The following is a 25,864-nucleotide window of genomic DNA, read 5'->3' on the forward strand; positions in this document are numbered from 1 at the left end:
TCATAACCAACAATCAATTATCATGATCACGCAGTTCTAAAGAAGATATTTACAATTAGCTGCACCTCTCCCACGTTCAACAGTACTTTTAATACTTTAAAGTTCACTTCAGAACTTTCACTTGTCCAGCGTAGTTTTAGTACTTTTACTGAAGTAAAGATCTGAGACACTTCCATGTGACGATGCTCAGCGAGAACAAACCATTTGTTGTTGCCACTGGGAGCGTTTTGCTGTCCTGCGCTGTGATTGGCCCCGGCGCCCTGACCGGGGTTGTCTGTCGCCACTCGGATGATGTACAGCAGACAGGTGAGCAGCTTCAGGCAGAAGTTGAACACACGAATCCTAAGACCTGAAGGCGAGAGAGGGACTCTATAACAACAACACTATAACACTGCAACAAACATGAGCTGTGCGTAGATGTGCTTATTTGTGTGTAGATTTACAGTATGTGCAGCACAGTGGTAATTTCCTTTACCTCTATGGTGCTAAACAAGAAACTTGTGGTGTTCTCCAGTGCTGTCACACTTTTCTATATGCATCTGGGCCTCATTAGGTATGAATCTGTGGGTGTTGTTGTTATTGTTTTGTCCTTTAGTGCATCCTCTTATTTCTGCCAGTTGAAGGACGTGAGAAGCACCGTCCACTTACTTGATCTTTGGTTTTTGATGAAGAAAAGCTTCAGGCGCTCCTTGAAGGTGTTTTCATTCACGTAAAACTCTACCTGCACCCTATCAGGGAGGAGAGGAGAGCAACTGTCACACGACGCTCGGCAGCACAAACACAGGAGCCACGCAGATGTTTTTCAAAGCCGTTTTTAAAGTATGTAATTTCACACAGCATGAATATTCATTATGTTGTTTTTCTAATCATATGCCCGAGGAGGGTTTGGTAATTATCTGTCTCTGATTTTGTTCCAAATTACAAGAGAGGGTTACTCCAGGAGATGCAGCTCAATCCGAAAGGAGCCACAGAGCAGCTGTCACAGTACGGAAGATCATTAGAAGAATCCGAAATAATTAAAATTAAAAGGCAAAATGGAAAATTAAAAGAGAAAATAGTATTATTATAGTACCCAAGATAATCAGCCATGATTAAATGAAACAAAAAGGAAAGATATTAAGTATAAGACCACACCTCTCATTTGCATACATTTTCTCTTAAAACATTCTTATATACGTCTTAATTTTCCTTTTCCAGTTACAAATTTCAATTCAAGCTTTCATTTTAAAATTGCTCCTTCAAAATCTCAATTTGTCACTTCAATATGCCCCCCCCCACACACACACACACACATTTTGCTTCCATGCCATTTCAGAATAAACTGATAAACTGTGATTGCATAAAGAATAAAGAAAAAAATAGGTTTTCATTAAAAAAAACATCATCGGGGGAGGTGATCGCTGCCCCTGATGCCCCCATGTTGGAAAAAAAACTATAGTTATTGACCTCTCAGATGCCCCTATGGTGGATAAAACATGAGAAGCCGGGACACAGTGCACTAATGGATGCCCTCACAATCCAGAAATCACAATGCCGTTTCCTCTGTGGAGCCATAAATGCTAGAAAATTAAGATCACCTCTTCGTGCCTCTAAATGGTTAGATAGATGGTGGTTCCTTGTGTGTTTTTATTACGGAGGTGTTGCAGTCATACTTCAAATCTGAGTCACATAATAAAACAATTTTAATCTTAACCACAGCCTGAAACTGTTTCACCATGAATGCATCATGACTTTCTGTCCACTGATGCCCCACCGCACGCAGCTGATGCCCTTCTTATGTCCACCACTGCCATCAGGAGCATCTGCCTTGTGAGTGAGAAAAAAAATCCTCTTGCAAATTGTGAAAAAAAGCAATTTCTATTAACTGCGAAACAATAGTACATGTTGGATGTGAATTTCAAAGACAAAGCACAGAGAGAGTCAGAGAGAATAAGCACGACTCATACTGTAGGTAACTTGGCAACACACAGTTTACACTGTTAATGCATAATCTTCACAGAGGAGAGTGCAGACGGGGGAAAATGAAAAAGACAGAGTGCAAGCCAGAGAGATGAGATAGAAGAGTTCGAGGAAGGTTGAAAGCTTGTGAGGCGGTGCTGCTGCAGTCATCCCAAATTTTGCCTCGTGGCTGAAAGGTTCACAGTGGGAAGGAAAAGACAGTGTGGGCTGCTGGGTGCACCGACATCCCTTCGGCGTGCTCTGCAACAGCTATTTCAGGTCTGCACAAAGATGAAACTGCACCGCAGAGTGGAGGAAACCTTTCAGAGGTGGAACAACGAAAAGAAGAACCTTCCGCAATGAGATCTGCGAACAGCTGTCACATCTGGCCGGCAGCAGGGCAGAGAGGGGCTCTTGAGGCAAATGAGAATTTGCTGTCACACGTGAGGGTCCTCCAGATTGCTCCCTGTCTATCTGACTGTGCCTCACCCCTCCACACACCCACACACCCACCCACCCAACCCCCCCCACACACACGTAATGGTGCAAGTAATGACCCATAATCAGCTCCTGTTGAGCACACAATTACAAGCTGAAGTGGTCTGACATTAGTCATACTGCGGTGTCACATCGGAGTTTCAGGCAATAAGACGTGCAGCTCTGGGAGAAGTCTGATCCTTTAAAACGACTGATTGGGGCTCAGCAAGTTCGGCAACTTTCAATCAGCTCTGAAACAGGCCCGCTTTCATCAAATCAATTCACCCGAAGGTGTTGATCAGCCACCAGAAGAAACCTGTTGTGACCAACTTCCAGCTGCTCGACTGTGAGCTTTTGGCTGCTGTTCTTTTCTGTGGCAGTAAACTTAATATATATTTGAGTTTTAGGCTGTCGGTCAGACAAAACAAGCAATGGAAAGATGATAGCCAGTTGCAGCTCTAATAGAAAAATCTTCCTATTAGAGCTGAAATTATTGATTAATCAACTGACCGAAAAGTAATCAGGAACGATTTTTAAAGCACATTCTCTTTTAAAATAATCTCTTAAGCAAAAATGCTAAAAATTCACCAGCTGTGGCTCTAAAATATGAATGTTCTTCTGGTTTTCTATGTCTTGTGTGAAAGTGAACTGAGTATCTTTTGATTCTTTTTCACCATTCTCTGACGTTTTATAGACCAAACTTTAGCATTAAATTGACTTGGCACATGAAGTGATCATGAAAATAATCGTTAATTGCAGACCTGGTATTAAAACACTTTATACTAGAGCTGAAATATCGATTAATCACTTAGTAGAAAAGTAATCAGCAATGACTCCCTAGATGTGGCTCGAAAGTATATCCGGGTATTCTTTGCCTTATGTGATAATAAACTGAACATCTTGATGAATAAAAAAGTTATTGGCAACTCGCTGGTTTTAAAAAAAATCCATTTAAGTCACTTCTTAAGCAAAAACTACCAAGGTGTCACTGTTGGCTTTTAAACTACTGGTTGCACAAATAGATCAAACGATCAGAAAATAACGAATGGATGATGAAGAGCGTTAGATGCAGCTCTGCCTCACATCACAGCCTTTTCGACTTCCACGGTCTTAAAACAATAAATAAATAAGGGCGCAGGCGTTTCTGTGCATCTCAGCAGTTTTTGGGCGCGCTTATCAAATTGCTGAGCGGGAGCGCACGTTGTTCGCCTCCTCCATCGCTCACCTGCACGACTGCAATTTGCCTCAGCTGAAAAATAACGAATAAAAATAAAAACGTCCCACAAGGTGCTACCCTCTCCTCCCATTCAGCGCATGCAGCTAGCCTCCGCTGACACCTGGACACAATGCGCACTTCAGAGCAGCGCTCTCTGCCCCGCGCGGCCCTACCTCTGCCCGGCATCACCAAACGGGTCCGACCTCCAAGTGCCCACGGTCGCATTGAGCCAGGTTGGGAAGACGATATTCGGATCCATTGTGCATTAACACCTGTGGCTGCGTCGTGCAGTCAGTCTTAATCCCTACAGTGTAAAAGCCTCTTGACCAGCGCGCCTCCCCGCAGCTCTAAAACAACGCAGCACTATTTGTCGGAAAAGTAGTTCTTTTTGAGCTTTGGTGGCCAAAAAAATAAATAAATAAATAATTAAATAAATAAAAGACACCAATTACAAAAAGAATCTTAAAAAAGATCAGACAAAGCAGTGTATGATTACTCATTTATTTGGAGGAATGAAGTGCTTGTTGGAGTATTTTTAGAAATGTATACAATCTCTCTCTCTTTCTCTCTCTCGTGCGCGGGCCTGTTGCCACAGCAACGTTGCCATGACTGGAATAACCCTCACTGATGCATGTTCCTCTCCAGCAGCACTGCAGCCCCTGACAAAGCTGTAAACATTCAGTGTGACACGCTGGAGCCGCAGACAAACACTGATTTGTCTCCTTTTTTGCAGGTGGCATCATCAGCTGCAGCAGCATGTCACTATCTCAAGTGTCTTTGAAGGCTTTTGAATGAAGCCCTCATGACTTACAGCCAACAAAGCCCAAAAGCATGCGCCGTCTGCCTCTCTGCTTTGCTCTTCTGTCAGGACAAGCAGCACGAGGCGGGGAGGCTCTCTCTGCTCCGCTGATGTGGAGGTTTGGGCATCATCTGTGACAGACGACTGCCACATCAACAGAAAGCTGGATGCTTTCTGCTCTGCTCTCTCTCTTCTGCGTCCCTCCTCCCGCCTTTTTGTCTTCTCTTAATTTGAAGAGTCTGAAGTAGTAATTTATAGATGACCTCCTCCGTGACTCAGTGCTTTTGAAAATACCAGAAGAGGCCACTCCACTTGAACCCCCTTCGCCCACACTGTCGCTGTAAAGCCACTCACTGTGTCTTTCCAAGTTCCATAAGAAGACGCTAACACAAGTCCTGCCTATGAAATATGACATATACACTCGTGCATTTCATGTATATGTCGCTAAGTATAGCTCAGAAAGAGGTCACCAGTGGGAATAATGACGACATTTAAAATGGAAAGAAATGTGATAAACGCTGTAAGTTGAAAAAGACAGAAGTCAGAAGACAGGCAGCACAAATAAGGCTGATAGTTTGACAATACTGTGCATCGTGCGCACTCGTCTTCTCATGCACGCCTGCCTTTGAGAAAGCAACCTTTTAAGTGATTGATGGTCCCCAGGCAGATGTGACCACTGACATTTGGGAGTTCACAGACAGCTGCTGAACACGAGCCTGGAGGATGACCACTGAAAATCTCGCCTCCCATCACTCACCTCCGACGACACTATCTGCCGGGGACAGAGGACGGGCTCGTTCGCAGGGAAACAACAGGAAGAATGATGCTAATTGACTAAACAGGAGCAGAAAACGTGGACAGCTCAATCGAGGAGGAAAGAGCGCTTGCTGCAAGGACAGCTGGGGAAAGGTCGCCTTTGACTGAAAGCATTGGCAGAGCTGGTTGTTTTTGCTTGTCAAATGGATTTGTCAAATATTACAAACAGCACTGCGGTCTCAAAGGACTGCTGCTGTGATCACATCTGAAATTACATTTCATCACCATGCTCCTGAGGTCAAACCCCAGATTATATGCTGAATAAATATCTTTAGGAACTACAAATATGAGCTTCTAACTCCCTGCTCCAGATTGTTTAACTCAGCACTCTACAAACCCGCTGCAATAACAGAGAAAAGGGGACGTGTTTTTCAAGTTATTTTTGACTCTTTGTTTCAGACTTTTGAAGCAGAGTCTATCTAAATCCTCGCTGTAGCACTGTTTTGTATCTCGGGGCGAAAAAGGTTGCTACTGATCTCATCTATCGAGCTCAGATGCTGCAGCAGAGCACAAGCAGGTAAAGGAGGAGAAAGTGTGGATGAGGGAGGACAGATAACAGAGGGACTGATGGTGGGATCTCATTTTAAAATTCTCCTTGTGAATTAGGCCACAGTGTTGTTGCAGCACTTTTCAAGTCGTACACTTTCACAAGTTTGAAATACATTCTTGGGAGAATGGATCACGCACACGCACACGCACACACACACACACACACACACACACACACACACACACACACAGCCTACTTCTCAATAGCCAGAAACATTTTCTTTTCAGCACCACGGACAGCGCCCAAAAATCCAGAGCACAACCACCTCACACCGACGGGGTCAGAGCCCTTCAGACCGCGCCTGGGACTGTTGTTGTGTATGCTCAGACTGTGGGGGGTAGACAAGGTAAACACTTCATGCACAGCAACTCTGATGTAACTTCAAAACAAGTGCAAACACTGCTGCGAAGGTGGGTCAAGTGGCGTTTGAATGCCATTTAGGGGAATGTGTCAGCTGCAAAAAAAAAGAGGTCTGGCAATCAGCTGCAACACAGCTGTGATGGGGACAAATAATCTGAGCCGCTGGCCAAAATAAAAGTGCTTTTTACATATGAAAGAGGAACTAGGAATTTACGGCAGATGCAGACAAAGGGCATCAAAAAATGGAGAATGACTTGAAATCCATCAGGATGAACATAATGGACAAGTAAAGAGGTTTGGCTGATAAATACTAGGCTGCCAGACTAATTTGTTCAGAGTCTAATATGTTCCTTCCTTGTAGCAATATTTTATTTATTCAGTCATTTCAAACTGGTAATAGACATTTTTGGCTTTAACTTGTCATTATGAAGTAAATGTTGCACAGTGTAATGACTGTGGAATAATGACACCATTAGCTTGGTTCCCGATAAGCCTCCCTTTCTCTGTCTTTTCTGCGCTCCAGGGGAAATGAAGGCTGACTGGCGATCCAGTCGATTCACACCGTTTCTGTCTGCTTTCATGTCTCCATTATGGACTAACTGAATGAATGAGCTCAAGCTTTTTCTCCCGCTTTCTTCTACTCTCCCCTCCACCCTGACACCAACACCTGCTGTAGTTACTTGTTTCCAACAGGCACTACTCAAACTATGTTATCACTCCAAGTAACATTCTGACAATTTCACTTGACCTCTTCAGTGAACGTGCTTCTTTCTTCTCTCTCATTTCCAAAGTGGTGCTGATCGTTTCTTCATGGAAATTTGGAAGCAAATGATGTGGGTCCTGTGTGTTCAGCAGCTGCAGCTCTGATGGAAACATAAAGCCATCCGCCTGTGTTTACAACAGCGCCGCCAGCAGTGAAACCACTTGGAAACGCTGGGTGGGGGTTGAAAAGTTGTCTGTTTCTGATTTTTCATGAAGTGTTTTTGAACTGCAACCTGCCATCGTTTTCATTATCAATGAATCTGCTTCTTTAGCTCAATTAATCCTTTTGGTCCATAGTTAGTTGCATGCAACTACTTAGCAAGCAAGCAGAGTTTATCGACTTTCAGCTTTAAAGTAGTAGTGTTGTTTTTATCTGATGGTCAAAATCTGGTATCGCTCACAGTTTCACACTTTTTTTCCACTTTTGGCCATCACCAAAAAACAATCTGCTCAAACTGCTTCCTGTTCCTTCACGCTTCTGCCTACCTGTCATCGTTCTGGAAGCTCTGGTCCCCGAGCAGCAGGTCTCTGAAGCGGAAGCGGGGCGGCAGCGGAGGAACCTCGCTCTCCTGCTGCTCCATCTTAAGAGTGGAGATGTCTAAGATAACCCCGCTGCTGTTGGTGTTGGTCTGGAGTGGCGCTGGAGAGGAGCTGGAGGAGGGAGAGGAGAACAGTAAAGGGGAATGAAGGGAGAAGAAGAGTGCTGGAAGGACGAGCAGTGTCGAAAAGGAACAAGGAGCAGGAGAGGAGAGGAAGCAAGGAAAGGAAACATGGGATGGAAAAGTGCAGGTGGTGGACTGATACAGGAATGCAGAAAGGAGAGAAAAAAGACTCGGTCACAAACTGATTGATAGAGAGTATCTCAGTCCAAATCTGCACTCTGAGCTTCGGCGTTTACATGTAATTAGCCTCTTTCTCTTTTGTGTGTTTGCAGTTGGTTCTGTAAGATGAGCTGTTCAAACAGCATCCTGAGATCACACAGACAATAAAGCCAGACAACATGCACACTAACTGCTGTACCACCCTGCAGACGCAGGCCGGAAACGAAGCTCCTGCGGCTGCAAGCATCCATCTGTCATCTCAGCACGAAGAGCAGAAGCAGAGAGTCACATGCATTCGGGTGAAGTTTAGATGTGCTGAAGACGATGGAGTGAACCCAGTCTGACAGTCCACAACTTCATTTTATGGGATTAACTTTATTAATAGAAGCACATAATTATTTTTTTAGACGAACACTGTGTGCATGCAGATATTTCTCTAACATGGAAAAAACAAATTTGTTCCAGCTGCCAGAAATAGAGGGTTTAGAGCAGACTCAAAGCCAGTGCCAACCGCCACCAATTATTTTGGTGTGGGAAGGTTTCAACCAGTGGTGGAAAACAGCTAAGTATATTCACTAAAGTAAAAAAAAAAGTGCTAATTTGTGCATCTGAACTTTGTTTTTCTTCTCACCTGCCTTGTTAATCATGTCATCTGCTGTGTGAGCCTTATATCTAACTGTGGTAGTTAAAACTAGCTCCACCTTAACCAGCTACAGCAATAAAATGCTGCTTACACAATGTAGCACGAGTATTAACAATCTAACAATGTAATCAATAATATTTCCAGTCACAGCAGACATTCTTAGCTGGATGGAGAGCACAGTTTCTGCCATCACGCCTGCAGACGTCAGTGACCTCTCCCAGTTCACCCTTATTCAATCGCAGCCTGAGTGGCATGCAAAGGAGGAGTACAGTACAGGGATGTTATGTCTGAAACAGGGAAGAGGGTGATGAACTGATGTCAGTTACTTACAAGAATGAGATGAATTAGAAACCCTACATTTTGATATTTTACACAGTTCTGGTATCACGCTGGGTGTTTTTGAGAGAGTGCAGGCATCACATACTGGAAGTTTTAGCACATTATCTCCCTGGTTAACACAACGTCCTTCCATTAAATATTAGTCATGGCAGGCAGACGTAAGAGATAAATTTCATGATTCAAATGAAGTGTAAGTGGTTTGGTGTGAAACCCTCTTGACTGAAGGCGGCTGCTGTTTTCCAGCCTCTTGCAAACAGATGGCTGAAGGAGCAGCTCTGTGAGAGGAGCCTTAAACCTCCCAGGCCGCTCCGTCCATCCCTGATTCTGTCTGTTTGCTGTAGTCCTCCATTAAGCTTGTCAAACTTATTGCATAATAGATGAAGGGTATATTTCCCATGTGGTTTGTCTGAAATCCATCCAACTAACTTAACCAAACAAAACACAAAGAGCGCCGCAGAGCAGAGAACAAAACACGGAGAGTGAGAAGTTTCATTGATCGTCGAGCTCGTGCGTCAACACATCTTTTTCAGCACATTTTTGTCAAATACTTACACGGATGCTCCAAAGAGGACACACAGACGCACCGTGCAGTTCACTCTAACATTATTTAACGTGTTTATCATCAGTTCTAGTGATGCAGATAACACCCAGGCCGTGAGGGTGAAAGCTGCCAGCTGGCTGCTGAGCAGGTGAACACACATCCGTGCTGACAGGTGGACAGTGGATGGATGGAGCTCAGCTGGTTTACGCACAGCATACACAAAACAAAATAGTCACCAATTCAAAAATGTCACAGCTTTTATTCAAAACAAATCTCTCATCATCAGTGACTGTGGATGTGATGACTCTGAGAAATGTGAGCAGCGATAATCAAAAGTTATTCATCATAATCTCCACGTCTGAAACCTAAACTTTGCCTTACTTGCTCCTGCCGCTGCTGCGTGCCTCTCTTACCGTGGCTTGTGGTCGTTCACGGTCCCATCGTCGTTCACAAATGTCTGATTCACGTAACATTCACTGCACATTTTGGCCGGAGATCCGGCGCTGCCGTCGGACTGGAGAGCTGCGGTGGTCGGCGTTGAGTCCCCCTTGACTGAGTCGTCTTCCTGGGTTAATTGCATCGGAGGGTGATCTGCCCAAAAAGGAGTGGACACCCGGGGAGAAAGACGCGCTCTTTGAGTTTCGGGTGATGCCTCCCCTGCGCGGATGCGCGCCTCACCTATTCAGGTGCATCTTGGAGGTATGGAAGAGTTTTTTTTTGTCGGCCTACGCTGATAAGAAGCTCCGAGCAAAGTGACAACTGGCTAATGAACTCTTTCCATAGACAATCTGAAAGATGCAAATGAAATCATTTTGGTGTCAGAGAACACCAGGCTGCTAACGTGTGTGGGGGGTAATGATGCAGAGGACAGGTCTGCAGCAGTGAACACCACGCTGATGACAGCTTTCCTCGCTGAGGTAGCGGTACACCTAATGACATAACTGTTGAATTATCACCCAACTCCTGATGAGGAGAGAGAGGTTAGCGCCATCTGTTGGAGGCTCTGGGTGCCTCCACCTCACCAGTCTGAAAACATGGACTCACTGTGGTTTAACAAAGACTTTGCAGAAGGAAAAACAACTCTTCTCAGTCTGATATGGAACCAAATGATGAAGAAACACAAGAATTACCGCAGAGCTGAATCAAGACTGTGACATAAAGTTAAAGAAATCTAATTTTCACCTTCAAAATGTTGTTGTTTTTCACAAGAACAATGGATTAGGCTGTACAGTTGTTATTTTAATTGTTACTATTTTACACCATATGTGTGTTGAGCACATCTTAACATAATCATTGATGGAGGAAGTAAAAGTACAACTATGTAAAAATACTTCATGACATGTCCTGTGTTCAAAATCCTACTTAAAAGTGTGATCAGCAAAATGTGTTCGAGTAAGAAAAGTTAAAGCGATTGTTCCACAGAAAAAATGTTTTTAACTACTTTATACATGGTTTGTTAGTTTAATCCAGTGGCTCTCAACCCAGGGGTCAGCCCCCCTCCAAAGGGTCACAGGTCAGTCTGAGGGGTTGTGTGTTGATTAGTGACATAGTGAACATGAAAACATTAGTTCTGCTTTGTCTAATATTTGCTGTTTTTGTGAAATATTGGATAGTTTAGCCTGTGTGGGCACTGAAGACTCATTTAAATGAAAGCATTTCTGAAGTTTAGAGGTGAAATTAATGAAAAGCATTCATAGACATCTGAAAGGGGACAAAGGATCTGAGCTGGACGCTGCTTTTCTTTAAGCTCAAAAAAGGTTGCTTTTCTTTAATTTTGCATTGTGTTATATAAGGTTATGTTTTTAAAAAATGTAAAATCTGAAGCAAAAAAGTAAGCTCTCAAATATTTTACGTAAAAAGTACAATATTTCCCTCTGAAATGTAGTGGACGAGAAGTATAAAGTCACATAAACCTCAAAATTGAATAAATGTACTCAGTTACTTTCCACCACTACATTTAGACTTTGCACAAGAAACATAACTATTTTCAGCTTCATGTACAGAATTCAAAAATATGCTAAACACATACACAGAAATGACTGTTTTTAGTTCTCTGACACGACTCACATGACGTATCTTACACCTTTGCGTGGACCTGGACAGAACATATTACTCTGGTTGAATACTAATTTATTGAAGTACCGCATGGAGTCCAGCCCTTATGGGATTACAAGACAGTAACAGCAGACAGCAAGATGATTAGATCAAAATGTACTGAGCCACAGACTCAAAGATCAGAAGATTTCATTCACTTAGAGTCACAGAAATGTCTTCTTATGAAGGGCAGGAGATGAAATTTCTCATGATAATAATAAATAAATCTTTACATAAATCTCACGAACAAGCCAACTTCAGACAACCACAAGCCTTTAGGTTTCTTAAAGGGGAGTTTGTCAAATAGACGCCTCCTCAGGTCGCTGCACTGTGCACGGGGCTCTTCGGGAATGTCTTTATATCTGCCTTCCTCAGATGAATCCCAGACGTCACAGTCGCATGAGGTGTATCAGGACAGCAGGCTGATGCGAAACACGACAGCTTGATGATGACAGGCTGATTCATCGCTGGAGTGAAATCTGACAAACCCACATCCTGTCAGCGTTTCTCAGGTGTGCTGAGCTCCGGCGGCAGATCATCCCGCCTTTCTCACAGAGGAAGCCCAGGAGGGGCCTCGCACTCTCTGACAGACAGCAGGGGACGGCACAGAGAGCCCGGAGGCATCACCGGGATTAACGGGCCGCTCTCAGGATGAGAGGTTGCGTTTACTGTTCATATTTCAGTGCAAGGCAGCACCGCCTGAGAGTGGTGAATAAGAGCTGCACAAAGACAAATCTCATAACAGATGAGTAAGAAGTTTTCAGACAAACAAGTGAAAAGATGTCCTCATACTATGACGTATAATACTCCACTACAACTTCAGTAGTTTGGTTCAGTGGTAGCAAACTTAGGGTTTGGGTCCCTCCAAAGGGTCACAAAACAGATCTGAGGGGATGCAAAGACAAGAAAACTAAATTCTGCTACAAAAAATTTTCCCAATATTTTCTCTAATCTTTGATTTTTGGTGAAATTTTGGATAATTTGATCTATTTTGGAAGCAGTTACTTAAATGAAACCCTCTGGAGTCATTTCAACACCTCGTAGACATGTGAGATATGACTACTACACCAAACCACTGGGTTAATTTCTATTAAAACTGCATTTTATAAGATGATCATGTGATTTTCTTAATGTAAAATCTGAATATGAGAAGTAAATATAGCTGTCAGATAAATGGAGTAAAAAACCTCTGAAAAGTTATGAAGCAGAAGTATAACAGCATAAAAGTGCAAGTACCTCAAGGTTGATCTTAAGTACAGTACTTGAGTAAAAGTACTTAGTTACTTTTCACCACAGCATAAAAGACACGAGAAGGAAGAAGAGCCAGATGAATTCCACTACGCTGCCAGAAGTGGCAGAAGGAGAAACAAAAATAAAATGTGAAAAAGATTGACTGACTGGATGTTTTATTTATTATTTATTTCTTTGTTTATTTGATGACGCAAGCTGGAGCAAGTACGGAGGAGACGTGGGAGAGGTGATATGATTCACCGGGGTGACGGTGGCATGAGGTTGTCTTCAGAGTTTAACGCTTGTGGTGGATGTTTGAGTCAGTCGCTCTGACTGCAGTGGGAAGTCACTTTACTGCTGGAGAACAAGTCACATCTGTGAGATGATTCCAGCAGGATGGCTGGACTTTGTCAACAGATTAAAGATCCACATCACATTTTTATAACTATCAAGTCATTTAAAAGCACTTAATTTAAAATCCTTATCATCAAGAGCCACCGTGAGTTTGCTCATGAGTGAAATACTCAACACTGATGGCTGGATTGGCACATATCTCAGCATGGACACACATTCGTGGTTCCCACAGGATGAATCCTAATGCTTTTGGTGATTCCCTGAATTTTCCTGTAGTGCCACCGTGAGGTCAAGTTTAACAAGTAACAACTATTAGATCCAGTGTGCACATTCATTCACCCTCCAGGATCACTTTTAATCACTCTGGTGACCCCTTGATTTGCAAAACACTGAAACCACATGTTCAGTTGAAAATAGCACAAAGACAACACATCAAATGTTGAAACAGAAATTTCCTAATTTAGAATTTGATGCCAGCAACATGTTTCGATAAAGTTTGGTCAGTGGGGAAAAGAGGCTGGAAAAGTTGTGAAAAGCTGAAAGAAAACAGCTGGTGGAGCTCGTCACAGTTCATCAGGTTGACTGGCAGCAGGTGAGCCACATGGTTGGGTATAAAAAGAGCATCCCGGACAGGCTGAGTCCTTCTGAAGTAAAGATGGGGAGGGGTTCACCACTCTGTGACAGACTGCGCTAACAATTTAAGGGCTCAGAAACATTTCCAAAAAACATCATCTGTGAACAACAGCACAGCTCCGTAGTAAAAATACTCTAAAACTGCCTGCCTGCAGTCCAGACTTATCACCCAATGAAAACACCACAAAGAAGACAAACTGCTGAGAGCTGAAATCATACATCAGGACAGAATGAGAGCAGCTGGTTTCCTCACTTCCCAAACGCTTACGCTGTTGTTCAAAGAAGAGGAGATGCAGCAGAGAGCTAAACATGACCCTGTCCCAACTTTTTACAAACGTGTTGCTGGCATCAACTTCTAAGTGAGGATATCATTTTCCAAAACAGTGAAATTTCTCAGGTTGAACATTTGGCACGACATATTTTGTGTTATTAATCTGAGTCTGCGAAGAAAGAAATGCACCAGGTCAGTTTATTGGAGTACAATACATGGCACAATATTTACCTCTGAGTTGTGGAATAGAAGTAGAAAGTAGCAGAAAATGGGAATACTCAGGCTAAGTACAAGTACTTCAGTACATTATTTGAGCAAATATACTGAGTTACTTGTGCACAACTAATGTCATTGGCAAATGTTTGCATGCTGACACTTAACTAAGGTAGTGAACATTGGTGTATCTGCTAAAATCCATGTTAGCTTCATCATTGTGAGCATGTTAGCATGTAGCTCAAAGCTGTGACTGCGTGCAGCCTCTCTTATAGGACGTCCACACGGGACAGTGTTAGCTGTCCACAGGCTTAATTACTGGTGACAAGGAGAGGACTGCTGACAAAGACATGTTTAACTATAATGTTTATATCGTAAGTATAAATAAGATCCTTAAGTGACTGCTGATTACTTTTGATTACCTGTGGAAATTCACAGCAACAACAGCTGAAATGCGATGCTAAAGGGTCATTTAACAAGCTAACACCACACTGCAGTTGTAAATGTGTTGTGATGTGACAGGTAGGAGGATGAGTATCGCTGTCTGACTCCATCGTCAACATTACTGCAAAGGCCTCAGCTTGCTTGTACCAAAGCTTACATAAGCTTCGCAGCTATATTCAGTTAGAAGTCAGACCTTGTGCCACGACTGTCTCCATCTGGTGTCTGGGAGCCACTTTGCTGCGCCCCCTGAGCTCAATCCCTCCACCGCACCTCAGTGTGCAAACAGAAGCCAGACTGCAATGAATAACACAACAAATCCCTCCTAACAAAGGTTTTTGGGGTTTTCTTACCTAAAGTCTTCGTTCATTTCACTGCAAATTCAAGTTAGAGGTTCATCTTGTCTGTTTCTAACCTTTCTGAACTTTTCTCTTGCCTTTACTGCACCTAGATTGACAGATTTCGATCATTTCAGTATCACAGTTAAGAGTTTCAGGTATAAAACTATGGCAAAGTATTAGTGCACTTCTGGGAGGTGGGGACGAACTGTCGCCCTCTAGTGGCCATGACACAGACCAGCAGTTGAATCTGTCACTAACTTGACACACAGCAGTACATGACACAAATAAATCCCAGAAAAAAGAATCACCTCACGTTGGATTAACATCCAAGCGTGATAAAGGGCTGCTGATCATAGTTTCACCTCCTTAAATGACTCCTAAATTCAGTTTAACCATTGTGGTCAAACATACTAAACGTGTGGGTTTCATTCACTGCAGTTTGTGAGAATCAGAAACTATACAACAAACTTAAGATGTTCACGGGGCACTCAAAAAGATTTACGACTACACTTTTATTTGGCGCGCCAAAAAATTCTGTGTGTGTGTTGTTTGACATTTCAAGAACATTTTTGATTGTAATAGTTTGCAATGACCATTGGGCAAAAAATGAGAAGTAGACAAATATCTGTTGACTGCATCCGCTTTAATTACAAAAAAAAAAAGATATTTAGAAAAGATATTTTGACACAAACAAATTTAATCGATGTCTGGAGGATGTGGAGAGTGGTGATCTGATAGCTGAGGATTGATTTGATAGATGTGATGGAGAGTTTGCCTGCAGGGTGAATGTCTGAGGGAATCTTTAGTTAATGTTTAAGTAATTGGTAAATACTCAGAGTAAACATGAGTTGACATTAATCCATGTGGGCCGTCCTGATCTGATGTGGAGATAGTGATGCACACTGTTTTCCATTAATATAATGGTGAGTGTTCTTGTGCAAGTATGGCACCACGGTTTCCAGCACACATTCATTCATGTTCATGAACGTGAGGGTTACAGTGACCTTCAGGGAGCTAAAACTGTTAAAGGGAAACAGTTTAGGGTTGCATTTCTATAACATTGGGTGACTTGTATGAGAAAATCAAAGCAGCAGAATTCAAGATGTCCCAAATTTCAGCCTCTAAAATGAGGAAAGCTCCAAAAACACTAGATCCTACATTTCCCATAATGCAACCTAAAAAACAAATGTTTCATTAGAATCCACTGGTCCTGTAATTGCTGAAGTCAGTTTGTGAAAACAATTGTTTTCAGTTTTCTTTTTGACAAACACACTTAAACAGTCCCTTTAATATACCACTAATAAAAAAATATTCTCCCTACACTGTCTCACATTTCAACGCTTTACATTACGTTTGAAAACTTTCTAAACTGCTTTCATTACTTGTTCTTAGTTAAAGGATACTCGCATTCACACTGCTAGATTTACTCATGAAGTCAAAAAAAGAAAAATATCTGAAGATGTGTTAACATATTTAACGTTAATGTCCTCTCAGAAAAGCCTGAAAAATATATTAATGTGTGCAGATAACCGAAACAAAGAGCAGCTGAGGGCGAAGCGAGATATTAAGATCAATTATTTGTTTTTAAATGTTGTATACTGAAGCTTTCATCAACTGAACTGTGTAACACCACATCCTGATTTGTTAGAAGTCTTCATGTATTTCTCAGAAAATGACTTTATTATAGCAGAGTATAATATGTTAACCCACAGTTCGATTATTCAGGCACTTACCCATTACTTAAGCATTAACCTGGAAACTGCAAAGTGTGTCTGAGTGTGTTTGAATCAGTCTGTTCCTTCTGTGCCGACCGCGGCCACAGCTGAAACATAGTAAGGTCCCTCTCTGAGATACGTCTTCAGACGGATGTAATGCTGGCTGCCCAGGATCTCCGCTGCTGTTGATGAACTCACAAGTGAGCCCACTAGTTCAAACTTGGCATCTTTGGCCTCCTTCGTCTGACCCGTTGAACGATCCAGAACGAACTCCATGAAACTGGGAGTGCTGATCATTAACTTCTGACCCCATGGCTGAGTGGCAATGGCCTGGAAAACACACACATGCACAGATATGACAGATGAAGATATAAATATATGGCTTTATGTGTGTCCATAGAAAAAACGTTTCAATATCTGCAGTTCTACTGCTTTCTGCAGGTTATCAAAAGGTCAGTAACACAGGGAGGAGATGATTGGAGTCAGAAACAGCAGAGTACTCACGCTGAATATCCGCAGAGCCCCACAGTGCAGCTCTGGGAACGGCTGCGTGCTAATGTTGTGAATCATGTCCATGGGCTGGTTAGACAAAAGGTGGAACCAGGACTCTGTCAGGGCCAAGAGGTCTTCTGTCTGCTGCTCTGGCTGCAATAAAACATTACAGATTCATAAACTGAATGGCATAATGGAGATGGCATTTAAAGGCATAAAAAAAGATGCACACACGCACCTGTAGAGTCAGAAGCTGTGATATGGCGTCCAAGCTGCGAACCCTGAGCTCTGTAGCTCCAGAGCTGGCGAGGCGGCTCATTCTTAACAACACAGCCTTGAACTTTTCCCCTGAAGACACACACAGAATCGGTCACGGAGATCCAAACACATCGGCTGTAATTACAGGAAACATAAACATTCTGAGAGGGGCCATTGCTCCTTTGGCGCCTCTGGCCTTTATTACATAAAAGCTGGGAAAACTCGACAAGCTAACCTGTTTTCTGAAGGACCTGCTTCCCCTCCACCGTGGATCCAAGTAACCCCAAAGTGTCCAGAGCCACGCCGATCATCACAGGGTCCGGGTCCAGAGCCATCTCAAACACCTTGTTCTGGAAGGCCGGGTAGGTTTCACAGACCTGCTGCGGGCTGTCCATAATGGCCAGGTTTCCAAAGAACTTCACCAAACCTACAGCAGCAATATTCTGGATTATCAGTGGATTGTTGTATTAAATAAAAGTGTTTATTTATTATGCATTTACACACATACATCTGACGTCACTGCTCAGGACAGTAATTCTACACATCTGCTTATGATTTAGCAGGAAAAACGCATTAATCTTCACTGATTCTAGACAGCGTTTAAATGGAAACAGACAGGAAAGAAACCGGTGACTGAAGCTGAGTGTTACAGCACGAGTTGACCTGGCTGAGTTACTCACCGGGAAGGTAGAGCGAGGAGAAGGGGTCAGTCTCTGCTCCTCTGATCATGTTGGAGATCTTGTCCATTATACCCTGCTGGGCCAAATACTGCCGGCCATGCTGGCTGTGGGCGAGAGTGGTCACCATCTCAATGGCGGTGGCTCTGGAAAAAAAACAGAGAAACAGATTCAAATTTACACCACGATAGAAGAATAAAGACATCGTCTGCTGCAACCACATTAGAATTTTCCACAAAACTTCTCAGCTCCTTTCTCTGTATTTATGATGTGATTAATCTTATTACCTGATCAACACATCATCGCCTGTCAGTTCTCCAAGCAGCTGAGAAATGAAGCTGCTGTTGGCACAGTAACCGAGGGAAATGGGAGATACCGATGAGATTTCCACCACCAGCTGCAAGCGCCAAAAAAAAGGTCTTCATTAGGGAATCGCATGTGCGGACATTTATGTATTCTTATGTATATTCATTATAGACATATGCATACAGAGTCACACAGCAAAAAACGTTTAATCTGGAACAACAGAGAGAATCTGTGAGTCTTTCTATCTGGCAACAGCTGCTCCTGAGGCAAGTAGCCAGGAATGAGCGATGCAGTCATTTTCCAGCTGATCACAGAGTCTGCTGGATGATTTTATGAAAGGGGGAGAAATGAAATAAAATAAAAACACACTGAGGGCAGCAAACCTGAAAGTTCAACAGTCATTCCACTGCCTCCGTGTGCAGGATTTCAAGCTCCTCTGGAATGAATTAAAACTTTAATATAACTGCATCTAAATGCCCCTGTTCTGGCATAATTTCTTGTTATGATTAGTCATCTTTTCCACTGAGTCCATCCAAATAAATGTTATTTCAAAAACTGTATGTTACACAAACAAAAAGTTGCCATGTTTGCATCACTGGCCACAAAGTAACGCAGAGTTAAGTAACACACTGTACCACACACGTACCTCATATATTCTGTATCTGACAATGTCACTTGTGGCCATCACATCCTTCATTGCTTTCAGCAGGTCGCCCTGGAACAATTTGTCTAACCCGGGCTTGGAGTGACTCAGCTTGGACAAAGCCTGGATGGCCTGAAGAAACAAAAGTTATTGCACCCTCTGTGGATTCATTAAAAACCTCATGCAAGATATTTCAGTAATTCAGTACTCACTTGTTTTTATATTTCAGTGACTCAGTACTCACCTGTTTTGCCACAGCCATCTTCTCCTCTCTGATGCAGTGAATCACTGCTCGAAGAATGTCAAGGTTGTTGAGGATTTCAGTGAGAGTGTCGGGTTGCTCCACTATTCTACCAATCTGACGGAGAAAAATGTTGACAAGGTCAGTGGTTCAAAGGCATGTGCGTTTGTGCGTGCATGTGTGTGTGCGAGAGCAGCCCACCTGTGTCAAGGCCAGTATCTTGACTGCCTCATTAGGATGGGTGAGACCCCCCTGCAGCTCCACTCTGTAGTTCTGTGCCAGGCACATGGGGCTGAGGGCCAGTAAGATGCGTTCAAGAATGTCCACACACAGCTCAACCTGCTCCCTGCAAACACAGCTCGCATTAGTAACTTTAAACCTGCATTTGTTCAATGGATGACTGTTTTCATTAATGTGGGTGGAACTGCTGATTGGTGGCATTTTTGCTTAAAACTAACTTCAATAATTGAATCAGTTTGTATAATTATTGTTAATGTGCTGCGAAGCGGGAAGCCTGTGAGTATTTGGACAGTGGCGTGAGTGTCTTTGGTTGACTGTGTACTCCACCACACAGATCTTGAAATCAAGCCATGCCTATGTACTTCATGTGTAAACTTTCATCTTAATTTGGGGGTGTTCACATCCACACGAGACGAAAATAGTGGCAAATATCATTGTCTTTCTGTATCTGTACCGTCCAAAAATACTTTGGGGGGACTGTCTGTAGGAAAGGGCACCCGATTCAGCTTTTTTACGCATATCAGCATCTCAATTAATTAATCTCGTAATTATGAAAGTCAGTAATTTAACTTTCATACTAAATCCAATAATACGGGGCCATACAGAGGAAAACACGTCACTGTACACACCTGAACTGCACTGTATATGCCAGAGAGTACTGCAGCTAGCTAGCTAGCTTGCTAACACCTAGCATAGGTAAAGTAGAGTTTTTAAGCTAGCCAGCTAACTAACCCTCCCGGTATGTTAATTCACTGTTCGAGGAACTAACTAATGATAAATACTGACAGTTAATCGACTCAGCAGTTTGCTAAACGGTATGAATGAGATGAAATGTACCAAACCAACCTTTCATTTGAATTTAACAGAGAGAATATCGCATTGAAACGCTGTCCGCTCACTGAGTCTCTCAAAGCGCTGACAGGGATGGACAACAGCGCTGTTTTTAGACTCTGTAGCTCTTCAATAGGGTCCTCAACACCGGAGATTTCATCCAGTAAACTCTGTATGGACGCAGCCATGACTTGCAATGTTTAGGGAAACTGCCATCAACCGAACTCCCGCCCCCTCTTCTTCGGCTTCTTCCTGCTCCTTTTCTTCTTCATAATTTACGCGGTTACATCTAACTTTACGGCGAATTACCGCCACCTGCTGGGCTGATCGGGAGGCGCCACTCCATGTCAGACTGAATCAATTGTTTCTGGTATTCTTTCAACCTGCCTACCACGTATTTTACAAATTCTCAACATCCTACACCCATCTCCAAATTTGTGTTAGTATTATATTTATTCTTTTATGTGAGTGTAGTCTATATATGCACACACACTTTGGCTTTTCATACTGAACATAAGACCAGTTTCACAGAAAAACACACTGAAACTCATGAATCCAATGTTTGTCATTGAGGAGACATAAACAACATGCAAACAACAAACGCACAACAGTAAAAACATGCTTAGTGCTTCCAGATAGTGTTCTGTTTATGCATGGGAACATGCATGTTTGTACTACAAGGTATTATACTTGTGAAGAAACCTGTAAGAGAATCCTGAGTTTATTCAGAAAGGCAACACTTGTGCTTGTTGACTCCAACAGAAAAGGCTTCTTCACATTTTTTTCAATGACTTATGGACCTCTTGTCAGCTCAGTGAATGCAAAGTCACATTATACCGACATCCTATCACCTTTTCCTTTGAATAGAAGCATTTTAACACAGAAATTAGCTGGACTCCTTTTCATAAAGTCTTTTGAGAAATGCTCTAAATGGACTTATTTTGTAGTAAATAACTGTATTACTTGAAACTAAACTTGACTTTGGAGCACTACCACTAAATTCAAACTAATAATTTTGATTCTGAAGCATACAGTTGATTCCTTAGCATCAAATTTTCACATTATGTCTTCGTGATGTCCCACTGTTACATTTGCATTAGTTTGTGTGGGATGTAGCCTGAAAGAAAGGAGGTTTAAAGACCCTCCCTGCCTCTCTGATTCACAGTGACTCACACTAAAACACTCTAGTGCAACTTGGCCAGCTTCCACTGTGCCTGCAAATCTCTCTGTCTGTCTGTCTCTCCACATCAGGCCGGAGCTCAGACATTAAAGGCTGTGCACATTCTGGCTGGTGACCAGTCACAGCAACAAATTTACTGGCATACCACCGATGTGCATCTGGATCGCTCCTCAGGTTTAATCTTGATCAACACCCTCCACCTTTGGCTGCAGCACTACATGATCCCTGGCCTCTCACCTCCTGCCCGCCCTACCTACTGTGTCCCTCTTGGTTTTAGCAACGTGCACCAAGAAGCTTCTGTAATAGTCTGATACGTTACATCCATACTGCCTGACAACATATTTTTTGATATGTACACACTCACCTTGGAGTTCTCTTCTACAAGGTGAGAAGATAAACACTGAGGGTCAGTAAACACAAGTTTCAGAGGGTGTGCTGAGTGAGTCCTGATGGGAGTGGATTTTGTCAACACGTTGCACGAAGCATCACCAAAGTGCAGCGCCTAGATTACTGTAATGCCCTGCTTTCTGGTCTTCCTAAAAAGAGTATCTCCAACCTTCAATTGCTACAGAATTCAGCCGCACGAGTGCTGACGAGGACCAGAGGGCGGGAGCACATTACGCCAGTTTTAAAATCGCTGCATTGGCTCCCCGTGCATTTCAGGATAGATTTTAAGGTTCTTTTATTAGTTTTTAAATGTCTTAATGGTCTTGCGCCTTCTTATTTATCTGACCTACTGTTACCCTACCAACCCTCGCAGACCCTGAGGTCCTCCGGTACTGGCCTCTTAACCATACCAAAAGTAAGAACTAAAACACACGGGGAGGCGGCCTTTAGTTATTATGGACCCCGATTGTGGAACAGCCTGCCGGAGAGCCTCAGTGTCGCAGAGACTGTTGATGTTTTTAAAAAGAGGCTCAAGACCCACCTTTTTAATCAGGCTTTCAATTGATTTGTTTGATTTATCTTATTCCTTTAATCACGTTTCTTAGCATGTCTATCTTTGTTATTTTAGTTGCATGTTTTAACAACATGTTTAATTTGCTATTTATTTCATTTACTCATTTTATTTAATTTTATGTTTATGTCTTAGTCCCTTGGTTTTTAGCTCCAGTGTTTCCTCATGGGGGTCCTTGGTTTTTAGGTCAAGCGTTTCCTCATGGGGGCCCCCCTCACTGGGAAATGCTTCTGGCCCACTGATGGGGGCGCTGCTGAGGGGACGGCTCTGGCCTGGATGGCTGGAGACCTCCGCACCCTGGTGTGGGGCCTTCTGTCTGCCTGGGTCGGGGTGGTCTCGGGCGGCGCCCCCCGGTCATGAGCCGGGGGCCCTCTCAGTGTGGATGGCCCCCACAGGTGGCTTACTACTTATCTTATCCGTATGGGTGCGTGTGTGTCTGTGTGTGTGTTTCTGTATGTGGTTATGGGGGCGGGAGGGCTGGGTCTTCTTCTGTCATTTTTAGCCTCTGTGAGGCACTTTGTGTTGCTTTTTAAGTATGAAAAGTGCCATATAAATAAATAAAGTTTGAAGTTTGAAGTTTGAAGTTTGCAGTGTTATATAGTTAGTCAAGTGTTAGATAGTGGTACTGTATATTTCAGTGGAAACATTACATTGTTTACTTTCCTTTACATGGGAAAGTTCCTCTGTTACTTCAAATATGAGTTTAACACGTGTACGTACAAGCATGATTTTGTGACACAAAGCCAGTTGTGATCCAGGATGCAACTTGTACAAGAGTCACTTGGAAACCTGAAGCCTCCAGACTGCGAACACAGAGAATGGACACTGCAGTGAAGCAGGAGACGTCTTGTGTCTAGCAGATAACATCTGAATGAACAGCATTTGCATTTTCATAGGTTTTTTATTTTTCAATGAAACAGAAGGAGCAGGTTTCATGAATTTTTATCAGGGTAAATGAATGTTTTTAGTGGAGAAATCAGATGCAAAATATTATTCAAAGCAGAGTATCTTTATATGTCTGAAAAGATGTCTGGAAGGGATCCTTAATGTCCAAACTATTCCATCTCTGGATCATTAATGTTGTATGCACAATACACTCCTCCTGATGAAGCATGTGACCTGGGGTTGGGGTGCAGAGTTACATGCTGCTAGAGTTTCTTGAAAGTAGAAACCCTGTCTGTCAGCCAGTATTGTTGTTGAACTGATTACAGCGGGAGGTCCTCCTGTCACATACAGCTGATAAACACAGAGAAACAACAACGCTGTTAGGGCAGGTGTCATGCAGGTACAGTGTGATTTTTTTGCAGCTTATACATGTTGAGTTAAGTTCTTTGTGGTAGTTAGTGCTCTATTTATCTGTCTTTTTCTGTGTCATCCTCCAGTGCTGTCTGTGCAAGCTGCGTACCCACCAGTGGTGTTTCCTCCTCTTCAACGTGCTGCTCTTCCATGCCCTGTTGTTTGGAGCAGACTTTGTCGAGGAGTACCTCCTGCAGCCCACGCCAGGGGTCTACACTGACGGCATGGTCGTTGATGTGAGAGAGAAAGCAAGGAAACTAGATCTCAGCAAGGCCAGGGACAATGTGTCCCAAGCCTACCCCATTGCTAACCCTGATGCCTGCACAAACTCTGACCTCTTCCTCCTCACTCTAGTCTTCAGCTCCACAGCTAACATCACCCAGAGAGATGCAGTCAGGAGGACATGGGCCAACCAAACACTCATCCAAGGCTTCCCAGTCCAGATACTGTTCTTCTTAGGATCAACTCAGACTTCGGCTGCACAAAAGGCCCTCATGACAGAGTTTGACCGCTACGGGGACATGGTCCAGGGTCATGCTGTGGCTGAGTCATCGCTCCGTGGCCCAACAGAAAGGACAGTGCTGGCGCTCCGCTGGGTTATCGCCTTCTGCCCCGTGGCACGCTTTGTTCTGCTGACCAAGGACACTGTGTTTCTCAACCTCCCTGCCATTGGAGGCTACCTGCTCGGGCTGCACAGGCACCCTGAGGACCTTTATCTTGGTCGGGTGATCCAAAGGGACTCTCCTGACAGGGACCCCAACAGTCCTGGCTACCTGCCCCCAGCTCTCTACCCTGACAAGCACCTGCCTGAATACTGTGACGAGACGGCTTATGTTCTATCCCAGGATGTGGTCCGAAAAGTGTACGTAGCATCCGCAGCAGTGCGTGCACCTGTGCCAGCGGATGTTTTTGTGGGCCTTTGTGCTCAGAAGGCCGGTGTGGCACCAACCCACAGTGCGAGGTTCGCAGGAGAGAAGCATGTCCGCTACAACGCCTGCTGTTATCACTATCTGTTCAGCTCAGCAGGAATGGGAAGCCACGAACTCGAAGCAGTGTGGGCAGACCTGGGACTGAAGGGTGGAAGATGCTCACTGCTGCAGACCTACTATGGCCTGGTGACCTGCAAGGCCCTCACATACCTGGATAAACTTTCTTTCTTCAACTCCCAGGACCAAGATGAATCACATGGGTAACTGATGGAGGAAGAGAGAGACGGAGACTGGCAGGAAGTGGGGTTGAAAGAAAAAGTGTAATAAGTTTGTTGGCTGTGTGCACAAGTGTGCGCTGATGTTTGCATTTGCCTGTCAGTATGACTGATCTACAACTATATGAATTTATTTCTTTACTATAATCAGTGAAAAGAAAGTTCAGCCTGGGCGCTATGACATATATCCACTTTGCCAGATTTATGTAAATAACATTGCAGTGCAGTGACGTCTAATTAGACAGGAGCTCCAATAGAAGAAGTATTACTTCTTATTTTCCCTGAGTGGATTTTACCTCAGATTGTCTAAGTAAATGAAATACACTTATTATTTATTTCCCAGTGGAAAACACTGTCATTATCTATTGTCTAGCAGACAGACATTGGGGAGCACTGTTATGGTTCACTGGGATATGTGAATGGAACGGAGCCCCTCTTCATGTAACACCTGTGCTTCTCCTGTTATGAGAGGACAAAAGATTTGAACAAGCTGTTGCCTTGCCTTTATTACACATGCAATATAACAAGCAGGTGAGTCAGGGAGATGTCAGTGAAGCACAGTCTGCATATGCCCACACAGTCCTGAGAGGAGGTCTAAGCAGGCAAAATAATTGAGAACAAATGCATGGGTGGACATTTGGTATAGAAACCCTTTAAAATGAGGACAAAGGCTGTGGTACAATATGAATTCTGACATTTAGATCCTTTTCAAAACACACTTTGACCACCAATAACTGAATCATAATTGCATGCAAGTTGTGGATTATAAAAGAGAGTATATATCTTGAGAATCTGACCCTGGGTCTGATATTTGTCAATAAAATAACACAGAATCAAATTCATGTGGGTCCATGTATTTCATCTGCAGGGTTCCCGTTTTCTTCTTTCCTTCTTTTTTTAAGTTCTTGTTGGGTTCTAATAGATTATGGCCTAAAAGGTTGTAAACAACCTGATGGACCTTCAAGAAATCTGACATCAATTCCA

At 43.2% G+C, this 25,864-nt stretch overlaps 3 protein-coding genes across 5 annotated transcripts in view; 1 reads left to right on the top strand and 2 right to left on the bottom strand.

The window, feature by feature from the left end:
- kcnt1a (potassium sodium-activated channel subfamily T member 1a) overlaps window positions 1-10,201 on the bottom strand; it is a 28,797-nt gene extending 18,596 nt beyond the window's left edge. The window contains exons 1-4 of one of the 3 annotated variants that reach the window (XM_076757250.1): window positions 9,676-10,201; window positions 7,405-7,569; window positions 649-728; window positions 202-349 (exon numbers count right to left, since the gene is read on the bottom strand). In XM_076757250.1, coding sequence (XP_076613365.1) covers window positions 202-349; window positions 649-728; window positions 7,405-7,569; window positions 9,676-9,842 — 560 coding nt within the window. In that variant the 5' untranslated portion in view covers window positions 9,843-10,201. Of the gene's footprint in view, window positions 1-201; window positions 350-648; window positions 729-3,804; window positions 4,012-7,404; window positions 7,570-9,675 lie in introns of those variants that run through there. The other 2 variants (XM_076757251.1, XM_076757252.1) reach the window with 2 other exon arrangements.
- A 5,139-nt stretch (window positions 10,202-15,340) lies between these two features.
- On the bottom strand, window positions 15,341-20,502 carry psmd5 (proteasome 26S subunit, non-ATPase 5). The gene is made up of 10 exons (XM_076758964.1): window positions 20,258-20,502; window positions 19,373-19,517; window positions 19,175-19,288; window positions 18,934-19,062; window positions 18,269-18,378; window positions 17,985-18,127; window positions 17,540-17,731; window positions 17,285-17,394; window positions 17,059-17,199; window positions 15,341-16,884 (listed from the first exon to the last, which is right to left on the bottom strand). The coding sequence occupies exons 1-10, from the start codon at window positions 20,428-20,430 to the stop codon at window positions 16,627-16,629; spliced, it is 1,515 nt and encodes a 504-aa protein (XP_076615079.1). The 5' UTR covers window positions 20,431-20,502; the 3' UTR covers window positions 15,341-16,626.
- Window positions 20,503-22,656: 2,154 nt separating this feature from the next.
- b3galt9 (beta-1,3-galactosyltransferase 9) lies at window positions 22,657-24,869 on the top strand. The gene is made up of 2 exons (XM_076758738.1): window positions 22,657-22,680; window positions 23,721-24,869. The coding sequence occupies exons 1-2, from the start codon at window positions 22,657-22,659 to the stop codon at window positions 24,867-24,869; spliced, it is 1,173 nt and encodes a 390-aa protein (XP_076614853.1).
- Window positions 24,870-25,864: the final 995 nt, after the last annotated feature.

Source organism: Chaetodon auriga, chromosome 19 (assembly GCF_051107435.1).
Source record: "Chaetodon auriga isolate fChaAug3 chromosome 19, fChaAug3.hap1, whole genome shotgun sequence".
Lineage (NCBI taxonomy): Eukaryota > Metazoa > Chordata > Actinopteri > Chaetodontiformes > Chaetodontidae > Chaetodon > Chaetodon auriga.

Coding starts and splice junctions, on each gene's coding strand:
- b3galt9 (XM_076758738.1), top strand. CDS start 22,657: ATGGCTGGAGACCTCCGCACCCTG. Junction 22,681..23,720: donor CTGGAGACCTCCGCACCCTG/GTGTGGGGCCTT, acceptor TCTTTGTGGTAG/TTAGTGCTCTATTTATCTGT.
- psmd5 (XM_076758964.1), bottom strand. CDS start 20,430: ATGGCTGCGTCCATACAGAGTTTACTGGATGAAATCTCCGGTGTTGAG. Junction 19,289..19,372: donor AGATACTGGCCTTGACACAG/GTGGGCTGCTCT, acceptor TTTCTCCGTCAG/ATTGGTAGAATAGTGGAGCA. Junction 17,200..17,284: donor CACAGCTTCTGACTCTACAG/GTGCGTGTGTGC, acceptor GTTTTATTGCAG/CCAGAGCAGCAGACAGAAGA.